The following is a 17563-nucleotide window of genomic DNA, read 5'->3' on the forward strand; positions in this document are numbered from 1 at the left end:
GACGTCAAAAGTTCCAGTGCTGAGAAACCCTGACCTAGTCTAAATCCCTCATTTTTGAAATGAGGCAGCTGAGGCCCACAGAGGTGAAATTCCATTCTAAAGGTTACACAGAAAGCATCAAGTCAGGGTGTGGCTCCTGGTTTTGCAACTCCCAGAGTGCATTGCTCTACAGTTTCATCTCTGGCAGGGACACTGTTTCCTCCATTGCAAATACCATTTACTTTGTGCCTACTGGGTGCCAGGCCATGGGCTAGACTCTTCATTTATTACCGCTTTGTAACGCACACCTTCAATGTAGGATGACTATCCCTCGGAGGGGCTCATTTTGTGCGTGAAAAACAACTGTGTGAAAAGTGTTAGAGGCCATTAGGAAAGCAAAACGGATTACAAAAGAGACTGAGACATGGTTCTTGTCCTGGGAGCTTACATTCAAGTTGTGGAGAAAAGATATATGTCAAAATAATGATCATCGATCTTGTTACTTACGGTCCGTGATAATAACCAAAAACCTGTCCCAAGGCACCACAAGATACATTTCTTAAAACGTATATGGACATGAAGAGTTAGGAGAGGGAGCTGACCATATGTCTTGGCATCGTGGGAAGGCTACATAGGTCAAAGAGAATTGCTTGTGTGTATTATGAGTACGCACTATCCTAGGCCCCACATATAAATGGTCAATGAGACATAGAATGTCTTTGCCTCAGGGGGCTAATATTCTTGCAGGGAGAGCCAGACAAGAGACACATACATACATATATAAGTAATTATAGATTGTGACAAATTGAAACTTCCTTAAGGTGGTTAAAAGGGCATCTCTGAGGAGGTGACATTTTAGTGGAACCCTGAAGGACATAAAGGGGCCATTTGAAGGACATAAAGGGGTACAAGACCTTGAGGCAGGAGAAAGCCTGGCGTATTCTGGATCCTAATGGAAAGCTAACGTGAGCCAGAAGAGAGGCGTATAATAAAATTCAGGAGGTGGGGGGGCCACCAGGGTAGGAAGTTTGCATTTCATTCTAACATGAAAAGAGCAAGTTAGCCCGAAGAAACATAGGATGAAGATCTAGTAATGCTTGGAGAATGAGGGAGGTTGCAAAGGAACTGAAGGAGGTTGCAAAGAAAGTAACTGAAATTTCCAAACATTTAAAAGTTGTTTCTACCTTGGACAAGTTGAAAGACCATTAGTACTGATCTGTTCCCTTCAGTGAATTATTTACTTAAATTACTCATGCACATTTAAACCTGCTGACTTCATAGTGTTCATGGTGGCAGGAAAGCTTAAATCTTATATAGAGATAAGTAGATGGTTAGCTGGGAGGAAGAATGGAGGTCTTGATCCTACACATCTTGTAGTTGAATGCACTTTTCAGCATGACAGGTGCTCACTAACATGAAAGAGTAATTGCTCTAATTACCCCAGTTTTTCTCTCTTCCTGATGAGTTAAGGTCATCTGATAATCTGTATATTTTGCCATCTTTTCTGTTTCATAGATTTTTAAAGTATTTTATTGTTGGAGTCACTAATATGTGTCTAATAATTTTGATTGATAGTCCCGTTGCTGTCTACATTGTTGTGGCCTTGGAGATCTCAGATTTGCTTTGATTTAAAATTATGTATCATTAATTATGTTGCGTTATCTTTCAGAAGAGTTAAAGGCAAACAGCATCATCATCTAATAATTGGGGGCTTGTTAACTGCTTCCAGCTTGAAGCCAGAAAAGCTTGCGAATTACAGTGGCCTGATGAGGGGGCAGATGCCTCTGTGGCATTGTCAAAATAGTTTCCTAGGCTGTCTCTGGTTGCTTTTCTGTCTTTAAGTAAAGGAAAAGGTTTTTTGGATACAGGGGTAATTTTGGAAGCTAAAAAATAGTGAAGAACCCAATAACTGTCTAATGTGTTGATGCTTTTACAAAGTTGTCTTATTTATTTTTTTAATTTTTTTGAGACGGCGTCTCACTCTGTCACCCAGGTTGGAGTGTAGTGGTGCCATCTTGGCTCACTGCAACCTCTGCCTCCTGTGTTCAAGCAATTCTCCTGTCTCAGCCTCCCAAGTAGCTGGGATTACAGTCATGTGCCACCATGCCTGGCTAATTTTTGTACTTTTAGTAGAGATGGGGTTTTGCTATGTTGGCCAGGCTAGTCTTGCACTCCTGACCTCAGGTGATCTGCCCGCTTTGGCCTCCCAAATGCTGGGATGACAGGCGCGAGCCACCGAACCCGGCCAAAGTTGTTTTACTTTAGACTTGTTGACAAACACACTGGAATGCTGGCTACAGCATAGGCTTTTTCAATAACTTACTATGTGACTTTTAAAAAGTTGCTTCCCCTCCTGAGATTTATTTTTCTTACGTTTCAAAACAAAGGAGTGGCATTAAATTATCTCTAAAGAAATTTTGTTTGAAATGACATAGAGGATTGCATCCCAGTGTTTGTCATGTAGTAAATATTTTGGTAGCTGTTTTATGAGGCCAATGTTATGTCTATTGATACAACTTTTATAGAGTAAATCAAGAACTTTTATAGAGTAAACCAAGACATTCCAACTATGGGAAAGATAAATGATTCACTTATTTAGTTTAAAATATATTTAAAGGATACATTGCATTGGAATTTTTTTTATTCTATCAGAGATGAAGGTTTCTATAGATTGGTTCTTTCTTTACCTCTAGTTTGAAATGGGAATAGTGTATTTCTGTGAACATGAGTACGTCAGGCCAGGTCAGCAGGCTTAGACTCCGTCAAACTCTCGTCTTACCATGACTGCTCCCTGACTGTGTCCTTGACCTTGACTATGGCAGAACAGCACTGCTGCTGCTGAGAAACCAAACCTACATGCAAGCTTGCCAACCTGATGGTTAGTCAGTGGAACAACATTTGCAATGGGAAGTAGCTCTTTTATAAGTGGTGTTTATAACTATCATCCCACCACTAAAGTCACTTATTCTTCTCACCTCTGTGTCTGAGTATGCCACCTGTCAATGTCTGTGTGTCTGTGGATGTGTGGATTTGCACGTGTGCACTTGTGTCCTCCTACTCTGTACTACTCCTGTGTGACTTGGGAGTCCTGAATAGGAGGGCTGTGTTTTTAAGGCTGGGGGCACTGCTTATATGGGCAAAATTTTCCCCCAGAGCCCTATTCTTTGGCAGCTGTTCTCATGGGGCTCAGCAGCCTTTCAAAAACCATGGGGCTTCCAGATCCAGAGAGAAACCATGAGCCACTTTTACCACCTCATCTGTCTTGAAGAGTCAAGTTGAATTTCTGAAATCGGAGGAAGCTTTGTATCAATCTAATGTCTACCTAATCACTGGAATTTTTTGTCCACCTCCAAGACTGGATAAATCTATTTTTGTATAGGGCAGCAGGAGTCACTGAATGGAAGGTGGACAAATGGTTCAAATGACCAGTGGCAAGAGTGGTTGTCTGAGGATAGAGGTCATGTGTAAGAAGGGAATGTACCAGATTGGGTAAAATGGAAGAAAACATTGGACTAAGCCAGGGAAAAAAGAAACCCATTCCTTTTTCCTATCTCAATGGGCTGGATTCTTTGCAAGCCTCCCTTTCCCTTCCTAGAGCTGGTACCCCACGGACGCATTGCATCCTCATCACTTTCTTAGGGAATTAGAACAAAGCTACCCACCTGTTTTACTGCTGGAGTCTTGTGGGAAGTCATCTTTCATTCTTTCTGCTGTCAACCGCACATACAGTCACTCTCCTACTTGAGGGAGCCCTGGGAATATGTGCATTTGATATAATAGTTTTAATTTCCCATCCAAAATATCTCCAATTAAAGAGATTTTATAAGCCAGAGTAATGTGTTGCCTATACAATGCCACTTCTGGTTTTAAAAAAATCAGTGTTTCTAGCTCTTTTGCCAACATAACATCAAGCTACTGTTGGTTGACTACTTTTTGTTTTCTGTTTTGCTTGAATGGACTGACATTTGAGGTACTGAGTAGAGACAGCCTGAGACCCAAAGCTGACCCATTAACTCCCAGATGTTCACGATTTCCAAGGAAATGTTCTGTGCCTGTGATTATTGTTCAGATGACTCCTTAAACACTCTCATCTTGGCACCTTTTGCACTTGTTAAATTCTATTTGAAGAAAGAACAGAAGACAGGGAGAATTTTGTGGAAAGCAATTATCCTGCACTTTTATGGCCTTCATGTTTTTCCCATCGTGATGAATTTGGGGGTTAACACTTGTATCAGTCAGCATGTAGCTTTCACTAGAATTTTGTTGTGTGTTACAGATAACCAGTTGTATCTAATTAAACAATAATGATGCCAGTACAAGGCATTTTCTGGGAATTAATGACCAGCTGGGAAAAGCTGATGGCTGGAGAGTCAGCCAAAGGCTGTTAGCTTCAGTCTACTATTAATCTCCAGAAATGCCCATTTGTGACATCATTGTTGGTATTGAACAATGAAAATGGAAGACAATTTACTGTTATTTGTCACGTACTTCTGAATAACAAATTCCTTATGCATTGTCAAAAAGTCATTTTTTTTCTCTTTTATCCTCCAATTGTCCTTCAGTCTTACATGTTTTCTACACAGCAGTGGATGAAAATGGAATTTCTCAGATTCCATATAATCGTGGGTGCTTCTTTTTTTAAAGAGTTCCAATTTGGGGAGTTTTATTTAAATATTTTGGATGGTAAAACTAGAATTTGTCTTCAGCTGTGATGCTGGAATTTGATGAGTGTCTATATTATCATAACTATCTGCTCATGGCAGGAAATGGTTACAAATGTTTTGAATAGCAGCTGTTGCTAGCAAAGATGTGCATTCAACGAGATTCTAAGAAGTTATAGTCACATTCCTAGTAGACGAAGGGAACTCTCTGCAGAAAAAGCTATCGTGGTGTGTCTATATAATATTTTTGATTGCTGCTGCTGAATGCTAGAGGAAAATAGAGAACTGACTAAAATATTCATCACCGTCTTGCATAATTTAATGACTTATAAAGGGACACAACAATTCCTCATAGAGTCAACCTATGAAGAACTTGTTCTAAACTCATAATACTAATTTAAAAGTTACGTTGGTTTTTATACCATTTTTTCCTTAACATGAAAGGAAGTTCTTAAAACCCCTTAAGATCCCAGCCAATGAGCTAGGAATGTTTTACCCAACACAGAAGCTTCATATCCCATCTAAATTCAGCCACCATTTGTTTATTGATTTATTTTTTTTTTACAAACACCACGGCATTATTCACCCCACAAAAAATTTGCTAGTAGTATCAGTCCTCCTAAATGCATGTTAAGTGTATGCATTTCAGGTAGTAGAATGAGTCAGGTCATCATTAATCAAAGCTTTGGAGGCACTGACTGACTTCTGGTGAAATGGAATGGCCTCATTGGGAAGGGTGTGAAAGAGAAAAATTCATGCTTGGGTCAGTTCCCTGTTTCTGAAAATGCAGATCAAATTTGCACCTATTTTCATGGAAGGTTTTCGGAATAGAGAATGTAGCAGTGAACCCTATAAAGACAGATATCTTGCTTTTGCAGGGAATAAAAATAATAGTGATTCAAAAACACTAGTGATACGCTTAGGAAGCCTAGAAAGAAAATGTGGACTGAGAGGATCCTGGTGTATACTTAAGGCCAAAATTATTAAAACAGGCCTGGCTCTTTTACAATCCAACAAGGTAGTCCTTTGGCCAGGTGTTGCTTCGTGGGCTCTCAGCTGGAATCTCTTGTCTTTATTAAGGGGTTTTGAACATCTGAAGAATGTTTGCAACAGCTTCAGTTCTCTTTGGACATCAAAGAGTAAAGAGCAGTGACTTTGATTCTTCTGTCTGTCTCCGTGTATACTGCTTGGAAGTTAGGCCCTCACCAGGAGCAGACCAAGAAAAGAAACAGGAGCAAATTTACTGATAATGGGTGGACATTAGCCAGTTTAACCTATAACTATTTATATCGTATCTCAATCTGAAACCTCTAAGTTCTACATGGTGTTTATTTAGATACGACATGAGTATCCATATTAAAATACGTTTTTGCACTTTGGGTATGATTTAACACTGTTTTCATTGTACTAGCAACAGAGGTATAGCTAGTCGAGTAGCTGTTTGCAAGGCTTTAGTATTTTAAACTAAGCCCATTAAAAGAAAATCACTAAGCTATGAGATGTTTTTTTTTTTTGAAACTTTTCTTAGGGCTGTTGTTTTAGTCTTCCCTGGGAGTAGATTTGATTTAAGACATTCGTTGCTTTTCTGAGGCTCTAACTTGAGTTCATTTTGTTATGTGGTGACCACAGTTCTGGATGACGCCCCCCCTGGCACACAGGAATACATTATGTTACGACAAGATTCCATCCAATCTGCGGAATTAAAGAAAAAAGAGTCCCCCTTTCGTGCTAAGTGTCACGAAATCTTCTGCTGCCCGCTGAAGCAAGTACACCACAAAGAGAACACAGAGCCGGAAGGTTTGTGCACGACAGCCGCGTGTTTTGCTTGTTTTCTCTCATTCTTCTTTCTTTCTCTTTCTTTTGGATTGTGCATTGCCCTCTGGTGTGCTGTGTGTTGTTCAGATCCTGCCATAGTTAGGAGGCCCCCTGGCTGGCTGGTGAAAGTGTTATACAGTCTCAGATGGGACGCTGTATAATATGGTCATCTCTGGCACAGCGCACAGCGTTATACTGCTTTTCACAGCTGAAACGTTTTCCGTTGCTGTCATTTTACTGCCCCGTTTGGGCTGGCAAAGTTGCTTGCTTCTGTAGCCAACATCTGGCCCAGTCTGTTCCCATCACCCTGCATTCCTGAAGCAGCAGTCAGCTGAGGAATGAAACTTCTAAAATGAAATCGTGAGAAGATTGTTTCAAAAATTGTCAACTCTCCTTCACTCCATCAAGCTTCTGCATTGCTCTCGACGAATGCTCATGATCTACTTAGTTTGCTGAAGCAGGTCCAGATTACCTATATAATGCACGCCCCGTTGCACTTTGCCATGGTAAAATGCATGCCTAAAGGAAACTATGAGTAGTTTGTTTTTTCTTTTCAGCTCAAGTACAGGTTTGGACAACTCTACTTGCTGTTACTTAAACTAAGGTTAATAAGGTACTTACTGCAACCCGTATCACAAATATACCTTCAAAGTATTTCGTCTGGCCAGAAATGGTATTTATTCATTGTTTCCAACATTCTTGCATCTATCAAAGAGGAATATTTTTCACATTACAAATAAAATGTGGTAAATGTATTGCCATCTGTTTACATTCCAGCTTCCAAAATAAAATCTGAGAATTATAATGTAAATGCTAATACTTATTGTTAAACAGCCCATTTTCCCCTCACATTAAGTATCATTGAGGCAGTTTACCAATGAATGACATTTGGAAGTGACAAAATTCACCTGTTCTTTGGCAGTTGGTGTATACTTTTGTGGTTTTTGTATAATTTCTAAAAGCGACCTTGTTTCTATTTCAAGTTACCCTTTTGTATCACTAGAGGAATCCTTAAGATAATTGTCTTTCTGATCTGGGAAAGACTGTCATGTGGGTTAAAATTTGGTGAGTAAATAAATTTCTCCAAATGCACTCTAGTCCAAACTTTTGGAAGCAAAACTTCACAACTCAAAGTTTCCCCTTTTCTTCTTTCCAAATAGAGTTTTAGACAATCATTGGGAGACAATGAGAAGCCTACATGTATCTGTGTTTAATTCAACAATAGAATAGAGCACTCATATTTATATTCTACCCATACTTTTGGTATCTAAACTATTCACGTTGAATGTGACCACCGATTTCCACACATATTCATCTGGAGGTATAAATGGTGAACCTTTACAGTGAGTAAAAGCAATCGTTTGGTTGTTTAGTGGAGAAGATACTAACTTTATTTTGTACTTTATTGAAACAAAAAATTTTAACAAGTGACAATTACTTTACTGTATATACTACATTCCAATATCCTCTGCTTTTTTTCTCTAAAAATTATAAACACACACACACACACACACACACACACACACACACAGTTTTTGTACTTGCAAATCAGCCCAAAAATCAAAATTTGGTTTCATTAAGAAAAATAACCCAGTTAAGAGACAGCTGGTTAAATTCAGTCAAGCAATCAGTTACATAATTAAAATGTTTTTAACAATATTTCAGATTTTTAAAAACAGATAAGACCCCATTGTTTTTATTATTACATACAATTTTGACAGGATCTGTTATTTTCAAGTACCATCTGGAGTGTATTGTCAATACTGTTATGAATATTTTCAGATATAGAGAATTCTTAAAAGAATAGGTAGCAGTTCAACTCTCTTCTACAAAGTTTGGGTAGTTTTTGATCTGTCATTTAATCCACATATTGAGCTGTTGCCATTGTGTTTAATGGGGCTGCCATCCTTTCACTTGTGTACCTCGATGATGGGCGTTGTCTTCTTTCAGATTGGAGATTTTCCTTAGTCTTGCCCTCCTTTCAGGTCCTCCTGCCACGATATCAAAGCTAATATTTCTGTCTTTATTCTTATGAATGATTTGTAACTAATATTAAAGTCAGAGATTTTCTGGGATGACATTTAAATACTATTTGCAATCTTACTGTACCCCGGCAAGCAAGATCCCAGAATCTAATTGTGAACTCGGACCTTAAAATGAAAACACTTCATCTCTACACAAATTAACAGGATCCAGAAGACTTTAGATGGGGGCGAAAGAAAACATGCTGTGGAGCTGACCTTGGATAAATAAGGAAACATTGCCAAGAAATTAACATGCTTATTTCATGTAGGATATCGAAGCTCATCATTTCCAGGAGGTGAAGTAACTGTGGGTTTGGAAGGGTTCACTGGTCATTCTGGCAACCTGGAAGATTTTTGCAGGTGAAGTAATTGTGGGTTTGGAAGGGTTCACTGGTCATTCTGGCAACAGGGAAGATTTTTTGCAGGACTGTTTTTTAATTGCCATAAGTTATAGTGTTCAGTTCCCTCTTAAGGTTGTTGTAACATTTTATTATAATTAGTAGAAATAAAAGACCTCTTTTTTTTACAAATGGATAGTGTTTTGCATTAAAACTGTGTCTACACATTGAAACATTTCATTGTTATGTGAAACATTTTGAAGAGATATTCCCTGTCATGGTCTCCGTGCCAAAACATGAGACCTTAATTGACCTTGGCTGTGGATGCCCACCAATTCTACAGCAGGTGAAGGCAATGGACAGGGTGGTTAAGCCATACATTGTTTGGTCTATGCAATGCCAACATGCTAGTATAACCTCTTCTAATGAGGTTATTTTTTTATGCAATGTTAAAACCCCCAAAAGAAAAATTTAAAAAATTTAAACCTTTTGGGGAAATAAATGTTTGAATTGCATAAGCTTTAGAAACGATTAATTAAATTAAACAGGTTTATGATACAGTTGGAATTACTAAATTGATAAAAATTATCCAACTCTTTTTTAATTAGTATAGATAAAGTGTTACTGTTCCTTTTGTTTGGCAGTGGTTTATAAGGGCTGGGCTATTTTCATAGTTTATGACCTCTTATGATTTGCTACAGATAATTTAACATTGTTTATAGTCACCCATCTTTTTAAAGATATTTTTGTATTATGTCCAGGGCCCTCAGAATCCATATAAAATGATACATAAAGGGACTGAAATAGCTCACTGGCTTTTCAGGATACACGAAGGCCAAATTACACTTTGGCGAAACCAGGTTTCTATTTATGAATATCTAATTCCGAAACAATTTTTTAAATCTGTTCCAAACATTTGTGATTTTCAGTGACACGATTATTTCTATAAAAACCACTTATGATATAATATTATGTGAGTGCTGGAATTTGGCTGAAGAAGTGCACACAAGTATCTGAGAGTCTAATTTGGCCCAGTACCAGCAATGTTCTTTGTTAAAAGAAAGCCACATGGAGAGTGGAGATCATTACCAAAATCTTTTTCTTACCGTTCCAGGAGCCTTTTGGCAAAAGAAAGTATAAGCTTCATAGCTTTATTTTTTTGTTCACTTTATCTTTCTATGCCATGTGTGCCAAAGTGAAATCACTAGTTTAGAGTAACTCCTGGAAGCCAATCTAGTATTAGCATAGTTGTCATTTCCTAAATGCCACTCCTTGGGCTTTTACTGATGTTCGAAGATTGTTAAAGAGAATCACACCAAGATAAACATGCTTGCAAGTAGATAGTGCTGGAAATCTACAGGGAAAAGTAAATCATGGATTCCCAGCGTTTGCTTTTAGGGTTGAAAATTCTGATTACATAGTAAATGTGTAGAAATTAATGCAACATAGGAAAGTAGTACAGTGCTTGGTGATTTGTCACCATCTTTTTATCAGGCATTTGGGCTCTTTCCTATAGTGCCGTTTTCATGTGATTACACACACACACACACGCACACACACACACACACACATTCTGTCTCCCTTAGGGCATTCGTAACCTTTTTATTCAGAGAGCCATCCAATTATTGTGGCTTTGGTTGGAAAAGAGAATCTGTACTGGAGACTGATGATAAAGTATGGCAGCTTCCACCAGCCAAGAGAAAGCAAAATTACATGCTAAATGGTAAGGGGGTATATTTGTAACTACCATGTCTGTTACTCTGATAATGCGTTGGGTTATTCCAGAAAGAGCATACGTCACCATGAATATCAGTCTTGCCTTAATGATGGGAGAGGAGGAAGTCAGAGGAATGCTAAGGAACATGCTGAGGGAAATGTTTTTCATCTTCATGTTTTTTCAACACTGTTGTTTCCTGTCGTACCTTTCTCGTCTTAATACTAATTTTCCTTTCGAGAAAAATGTGTCAGCGTTAATTTGAATTAATAATTAAATAAAACTAAACTATGGTTATTAAATCATTTTGTCACTAAGCTAGAGTTGGGTAATAACCTCTGATGCTTGTCAGCTGAAAATATCTTGACTTTCAGGAAAGACGTAACTAGGTTCCATGTCTGTCTCCTTTAGAATAATTGAGGGGACATTTGTTTTCTATTAGAAAAGCATGGGGCCTTGGTTTGCATTTCTTTAATGATCAGTGATAATGAGCTTTTTTTTTTTCTAATGTGTTTGTTGCCTGCATGAATGTCTTCTTTTGAGAAGTGTCTGTTCATGTCCTTTGCCCACTTTTTAATGGGGTTGTTTTATTTTTCCCTTGTAAATTTGTTTAAGTTCCTTCTAGGTTCTGGATATTAGACCTTTGCCAGATGGACAGATTGCAAACATTTTCTCCCATTATGTAAGTTGTCTGTTCACTCTGATGATAGTTCCTTTTGCTGTGCAGAAGCTCTTTAGTTTAATTAAATCCCATTTGTTAATTTTTGCTTTTGTTGCAATTGCTTTTGATGTTTTCATTATGAAATCTTTGCCCATGCCTATGTCCTGAATGGCATTGCCTAGATATTCTTCTAGGGGTTTTATAGTTTTGGGTTTTATATTTAATGATTTAATCCATCTTGAATTAAGTTTTGTATAAGGTACAAGGAAGAGGTCCAGTTCTAATTTTCTGCATATGACTAGCCAGTTTACCCAGCACCATTTATGAAGTAGGGAATCCTTTCCCCACTCCTTGTTTTTGTAAGGTTTGTCAAAGATCAGATGGTTGTAGGTGTGCGGTCTTATTTCTGATTTCTCTATTCTGTTCCATTGTTTAAGTGTCTGCTTTTGTACCAGTACCATGCTGTTTTGGTTACTGTACCCTTATAGTATAGTTTGAAGTCAGGTAGCATGATGCCTCCAACTTTATCCTTTTTGCTTAGGATTGTCTTGGCTATGCAGGCTCTGTTTGGTTTCATATGAACTGTAAAATTGTTTTTTTCTAATTTTGTGAATAATGTCAATGGTAGTTTAATGGGAACAGCATTGAATCTATAAATTACTTTGGGCAGTATGGCCATTTTAAATATATTTACTTTTTCTATCCATGAGCATGGAATGTTTTTCCATTGGTTTGTGTCCTCTGATTTATTTTGAGCAGTGGTTTATAGTTCCCTTGAAGAGGTGTTTCACTTCCCTTGTTAGCTGTATTCCTAGGTATTTTATTCTCTTTGTAGCGATTGTGAATGGGAGTTCATTCATGATTTGGCTCTCTGCTTGTCTGTAGTTGGTATATAGGAATGCTCGTGATTTTTGCACATTGATTTTGGATCCTGATTCTGCTGAAGTTGCTTATCAGCTTCAGAAGCTTTTGGGCTGAGACAATGGGGTATTCTAGAGATAGGATCACATCATCTGCAAAGAAAGACAATTTGACTTCCTCTCTTCCTATTTGAATACCCTTTATTTATTTCTCTTGTCTGACTGCTGTGACCAGAACTTCCAATACTATGTTGAATAGGAGTTGTGAGAGACAGGATCCTTGTTTTGTGCTGGTTTTTAAGGGGAGTGCCCCCAGCTGTTGCCCATTCAGAATGATTTTGGCTGTGGGTTTGTCATAAATGGCTCTTCTTATTTTGAGGTATGTTCCTTCAATAATTAGTTTATTGAGAGTTTTTAACATCAAGGGGTGTTGAGTTTTACTGAAGACCTTTTCTGCGTCATTAGAGAAATGCAAATCAAAGCCACAAGGAGGTACCATCTCATGCCAGTCAGAAAAGTGATTATTAAAATGTTTAGAAACAACAGATGGTAGTGAGGCTGTGGATAAATAGGAATTCTTTTCCACTGTTGGTGGGAATGTAAATTAGTTCAACCATTGTGGAAGACAATGTGGCAATTCCTCAAAGACCTAGAACCAGAAATACCATTTGACCCAGCAATCCCATTACTGGGCATATACTTAAAGGAATATAAATCATTCTGTTATAAAAATACATGCATGCGTATGTTCACTGCAGCACTCTTCCAAGTAGCAAAGACATGGAATGAACCCAAATGCCCATCAATGATAGGCTGGATGAAGAAAATGTGGTATATATACACCATGGAATACTGTGCAGCCATAAAGAGGAAAGCGATCATGTCCTTTGCAGGGACATGGATGGAGCCAGAAGCCATCATCTTCAGCAAACTAAGACACAGGAACAGAAAACCAAACACCACATGTTCTCACATGTAAGTGGGAGCTGAACAATGAGAACACATGGACACAGGGAGGGGAACAACACACACTGGAGCATGTAGAGGTGGGGGTATGCGGGGAAGAGAGAGCATCAGGAGAAATAGCAAATGCATGCTGGGCTTAATATCTTGGTGATGGTTTGATAGGTGCAGCAAACCACCATGGCACACATTTATGTAACAAACCTGCGCATCCTGCACATGTACACCGGAACTGAAAAAGAAAAGCATGGGACCATGTGTTCTGGTGACTCTGAAGAGATAAGAAGACTGTATTCTCAACCTTTTTATTTCAAAGTCACTTTTTTTCTTCCATGACTTAGGGCCACCCTGCCTTTGATTTATGACCTGAAGGATGACAAAATGACACAAGACAATTTTCTTTTCTCATTGAAGCAAATGGCAGCTTAATTGAAGAGTCACAAGAAAGATAAAAATAAATTAGTCCAAATTAGTGCCAGAAATCTGGTGGCCTTGGTCACTAGCAACGAGTAAACACGATCTTCTCCCCACTATGTATTTAATTCTGATTCTTTTATCGCTTATGTCCTGATAACATTAGGAAACCAGCAATGGCAATGAAACTCATTCTTTCTTCCCTCCTATTTCCCCTACCTTATGGCAGCACTCACAAAATGAAGTCATATTTTGGGGATAGTTTCTACTCTCTGGAAAACTTATAGTCTAATCAAGGAGTATGTATAGTAGCCAGTAATTCACTTTCATAAGATGGTCATTTATCATTCTCTTATTGAATATATGCATCTCCATTCAGTCTCTAGGCTGGAGGCTGGCTTTTACAGTAGAAACTAATAACCATTCATTCTTTAAAATATTACTCACTTTTTAAAGCTACTGACCTCTCCTCTCCCTTGATCTTATGTGTTCCAATCATGGTGGTGGTTTCCTTGAGACAAAATTGTTTCTCCTTTGTAACTCTCTTGGCTGAGGTCTTCCTTAGTTAATACTTGGAGCGGACATTTCTCCTGTATGAAGCCAGCACCAATGAACCGTTTCAGGCATTTATGTTTAAAATGATACTTATCTGCAAAAGTGCTTTGAAAGTTCTACTAGATGAATCACAGTGTATGCTGGTGATTTTGATTTTAAAAAGTCAAAATCAAAGATACTTGAAACCATGTGGAAATTATACATCCATGTGGGTGCTGCCCCTTTCAAGGCCAAGACATCAGGGATTGTGTTGCCAACTTTTCTGGAGTTTGTTTCTCTTCCCAGCCAGTTGATAAACCGCTTAAGAAATTCTGCCTTCTGGACTCAGCATGGTATGACCCAGCTAGGCTATGTTCCATGTCCAACAAAGGCATAGCCTGAAAGACTAGTTGATTCCCCCAAATCAAGCCCAATCCTGATGTTAGAAGTCTACCTCTATTAAGGAGATGTACAAGAATGTTCTGCTCCCTCTGCTCCAATTTTCACCGTGTCTTTTGTTTTAAATGACAATTCACTTGCCTGGTTGAAGAGAATATGGGAGTGAACTATAATCTTTTTCACAGGTTCTTAAATAGTTATCAGATCAACGTTTTCCAATAATATTTCCTGCAACGTTGATCATACATTTATGGAAAAAGACAGCATTTGCAGTCAAACATATGTTTCCCAAATTATACACCATTCCTAGAGAGTCACAGTGCATATGAGTATATGAAAGATTTTAAAGAGTCTTGCAGATTAAGAAGCTGTCTACCTTAGGCAATTCAGTGGTAAACAGCATCTTCCAGCTACTGGACCCTTTTACTGATAATACAGATAAACATCTTCCAAGTAACACTTTCGGAAAGGCTCTGCTGGCTCTACTAAGCAGTATATTCTCATCAAAGATGAGCTTTGTCAAATAGCCCACACTTTTGAAAATGATTGCTGTTCCCTTCCTCTCTGACTCCCACCTACTATCTTTAGAGAAAGGCTACTCAAAGTGTTGTTCATGTATCCCAAATTGTTTATCAATCCATGACTAGATAAGGATCTTACGCCAGAAAGTAAATCGCTGCTTTCTTCGTGAAGAAAGTATTGCTATCTTGTTGTGAAAAGTAATGTCAGCTGAATTAAATAAGAATTGTATTAAGTAACATAGTTCACAGATCAGTGCTAGGTTTTTGTACCATACATTGAGTAACACTGCTGTAGATTAGTGATTCTCAAGCTTGGCTGTACATTGGAATCAACTGAGGATCTTTAAATACTACTGATGCCTGAGCTCAACATTAAACCAAAACCTGACAATCAAACAAACAAGCAAACAAACAAAAATCTGCAAAATCTCTTGTCGTGCTTCTGGTCCCAAAGATTTTAAATAAGAGATACTCAACTTTTAGTTATTAGTTTTTATACGGATAAAACGTTTCTGTTCTATGTCCTTATTTTAAATTATTTCATGAGAAGAAATATTTCTTGAGAAGAAATAATTAAATAAAAAGGACTTTATAACTGGAAAAAAATTTCTTGTGGTGGAGGCTCAATAGAGTACTTTTTTTTAATCTCCCTAAGTGATTATAATGTGCTAACAGGGTTGAAATCACTGCCTTAGGAAATAATCGCCTTGGCATAAGGGCTGCTGAGTGATGTCAGCTGTCAATCCAGGAATCTTATCATGCTGATTGCATGGGCCTCTTCAAAAGGTGCCCTGTGATAGAGGGCTTAGCTGCAGAGGCAGCCCTTATATGACCTTTAGAACTTATGGCCATGTAAGGTATCCATCTTTCCCACCATGTGTGCATACACACCTTTCTGAAGTTTCCTTACTTTTTTGCCACTCTGTGCTTTTAGAAAATAAATAAGGCTTCTCCATAAGCGTGTGGTAATCTGCCACCTTGTGACCAACATTCTTTCTTGCAAGCAATTGGTGAAACACTTGTTCTGCTCTTCGAATCTGATGCAGCTTGCACATATAGGTCAAAGAGTTGCTCAGAAGCCGTGTATATAACTATACTTAAACAAGAAGATGGAGAAGGAGAAAAGGGTGTCACGATATGGCAGAAAAGTACTGACAATTCTTTACTTGATTGCTACTGCTCTAGAGTAAGATTGCAAAGCTTGACTCAAGCAGCTTGTAACCCGGGTATCTGTCTCTCTGTTACACCAGAGGCTGCTATCATCGAAGCATTGCCCTCATCATCTAAATGTAATCGGCTACTGCAACATAAAAAGATTACAGCAGCCTGTATATGAAAATTGACTCTGACATGATTAGGAGGCTTTCATTGCTATCCATGTTTATAACTCATTCCTAGCGTTTTAAACTACATGGATTCTGATATTCATTTCTTATACTCTACTGCATTTTTTAGTGTGCTTAAGAATAGCACCTTGAATAGTGACCACTGGGAAAGTGTTAAACAAGAGACGTTACATTCTGCATTTTATCAGCACTTACCCTTGTCTTGCCTCACAGCCAATATCCACACTCACTCCAACACATGAAAATCACTTGTCCACTTCCACCCATGTGCTAGCAAATTTTTACTTATGAGCCCTAGCTATTTTAAGATATATATTCTCAGAACAGCTCCGGGACAACCTTCAGGCATGTCCAGCTTTGGAAGCAGCAAGTGTACAGTGGCCCCAAGACTATATCTACAAAAGGGAAAGGGAAGAGAGCGTACTTGCACTGGGCCACATCTTCAGTGCCAACACTGTGCATAGCCCCTTAGAAGCATGATCACAAAAACCCTGTCAGATCAGGTTGCTACCACCATTTCACAGATCAACAAACTAAGGTGCAGAAAGAGTAAGTCACTTCACCAGTAAATGGGAGGACTTGATTTGAACCTAGTTTTTCTGGCTTCTAAAACCCATGCCTTCTCCCCTCCATGGCTTCTCTTTATGCTCAGTTTCCCCACTCTTGCGCCACAAGTGCATTTGTTATCTAAAACAAATTGTAGTGCTAAAAAGTGATCTTAAGTGTAAAGAAATAAAATTCTTCTACAGTCCTTCCTCAGCTTTGTGAAAGCAAGAGTTTGTCATAAGCAGAAGGGACACAGGAGGTACTTGCTCATTCTATACGCCTAAGATTAGGTGGAGTGCAGCACTCAAAAGGAGGAGATGAAATGACCTTTACCTTTAAGGAACTGAAGACTTGGTCCCGGCATACAAATAGTGGAGCGATTAATGAATACTTAAATTCAATTTAAATGCAATAGATCTGTTCCTAGATAAAAGATATTAAAAGCTCACTTGTCTACTCTGCTTTCTTTAGGCTAGAGAATGTGCCTTTCCACCCATGTATTAGTCAGTTCTCACACTGACTAATAAAGAAATACCTGAGACTGGGTAATTTATAAGGAAAATAGATTTAATTGGCTCAGCCACAGGGCAGTTCTTGGTTACTTCAGGTCAATTTTTCTTCCACTTAAAAACCTTGTCTCAGACAGTATTCTGCAGGCTGTACAAGAAGCCTGATGCTGGCATCTGCTTAGCTTCTGGGGAGGCCTCAGGAGACATTTAATCATGGCAGAAGGCAATGCAGGAGCCAGCACTTCACATGGCCAGAGCAGGAGGAAGAGAGAGCAGGGT

General features: G+C 38.5%; 1 protein-coding gene across 2 annotated transcripts in view; it reads left to right on the forward strand.

The window, feature by feature from the left end:
* FGF13 (fibroblast growth factor 13) overlaps window positions 1–17563 on the forward strand; it is a 576630-nt gene that overhangs the window by 346912 nt on the left and 212155 nt on the right. The window contains exon 3 of one of the 2 annotated variants that reach the window (XM_007992836.3): window positions 6270–6437. The exons of the other annotated variant lie outside the window; for it this stretch is intronic. Coding sequence (XP_007991027.1) covers window positions 6270–6437 — 168 coding nt within the window. The remainder of the gene's footprint in view (window positions 1–6269; window positions 6438–17563) is intronic. 2 annotated transcript variants of the gene reach the window in all.

Source organism: Chlorocebus sabaeus, chromosome X (assembly GCF_047675955.1).
Source record: "Chlorocebus sabaeus isolate Y175 chromosome X, mChlSab1.0.hap1, whole genome shotgun sequence".
Lineage (NCBI taxonomy): Eukaryota > Metazoa > Chordata > Mammalia > Primates > Cercopithecidae > Chlorocebus > Chlorocebus sabaeus.